At 62.1% G+C, this 759-nt stretch overlaps 1 protein-coding gene across 1 annotated transcript; it reads left to right on the forward strand.

The window, feature by feature from the left end:
* Window positions 1–6: 6 nt before the first annotated feature.
* Window positions 7–752, forward strand: LOC104916282 (1,25-dihydroxyvitamin D(3) 24-hydroxylase, mitochondrial-like; the record flags this gene model as incomplete). The annotated part of the gene is made up of 3 exons (XM_010727329.2): window positions 7–68; window positions 169–359; window positions 606–752. Coding segments are annotated over exons 1-3 (398 nt in total), but the record flags the coding sequence as incomplete, so codon positions are not given.
* Window positions 753–759: the final 7 nt, after the last annotated feature.

A 759-nucleotide genomic window follows, 5' to 3' on the forward strand; every position in this document is an offset into this window, starting at 1 on the left:
GGCCGCTGATGGGCAGCCTGCCCGACGTGCTGTGGAAGGGGGGGCTCAAGAGGCAGCATGAGACGCTGGTGAGCGCGGAGGGGTGGGGATGAGGGTCGAGGCGGGGATGAGGGTCGAAGCGGGTGCGCCCCGCACTCATCGTGGGGGATCCTTTTCTGTGCCCCCCAGGCTGAGTATCACAGGAGGTTTGGGAAGATCTTCCGCATGAAGCTGGGGGCTTTCGACTCGGTTCACATCGGAGCCCCCTGCCTGCTGGAATCTCTGTACCGCCGGGAGAGCGCCTGCCCGCAGCGCCTGGAGATCAAGCCCTGGAAAGCCTATCGCGACTATCGCGACGAGGGCTACGGACTGCTGATCCTGTGAGTGACAGGGGAGGTGCGGGCGCGCTCACCGCTAACCCGGGCTCACCGCTAAGCGGGGCTCTCGGCGGTGATGCTGCGGGCAGCTGCGCTCTGTAACAGCCGGAGGGCCGGGATTCGCTGCCCAGAGCCGCCGCACGGAGCTGCGTCTGTGCCCGCCGCGGCCCGGAGACTCCTCCTTGCACGTGTCGTGTGTGTGTGTGTGTGTCTTAATCTTTTATTCTCGCTGCTTTTATTTACATCTAGGGAAGGAAAGGACTGGCAGAGGGTGAGGAGCGCCTTTCAGAAGAAACTGATGAAACCGAAGGAGGTGGTGAAACTGGATAACGTGATCAATGAGGTACTGTTCCTTCTGTCCCCCCGTGCCCCTGGAAACCTGGGGGGAAAAAAAAAGCAGATC

Source organism: Meleagris gallopavo, unplaced genomic scaffold (genome assembly GCF_000146605.3).
Source record: "Meleagris gallopavo isolate NT-WF06-2002-E0010 breed Aviagen turkey brand Nicholas breeding stock unplaced genomic scaffold, Turkey_5.1 ChrUn_random_7180001880788, whole genome shotgun sequence".
Lineage (NCBI taxonomy): Eukaryota > Metazoa > Chordata > Aves > Galliformes > Phasianidae > Meleagris > Meleagris gallopavo.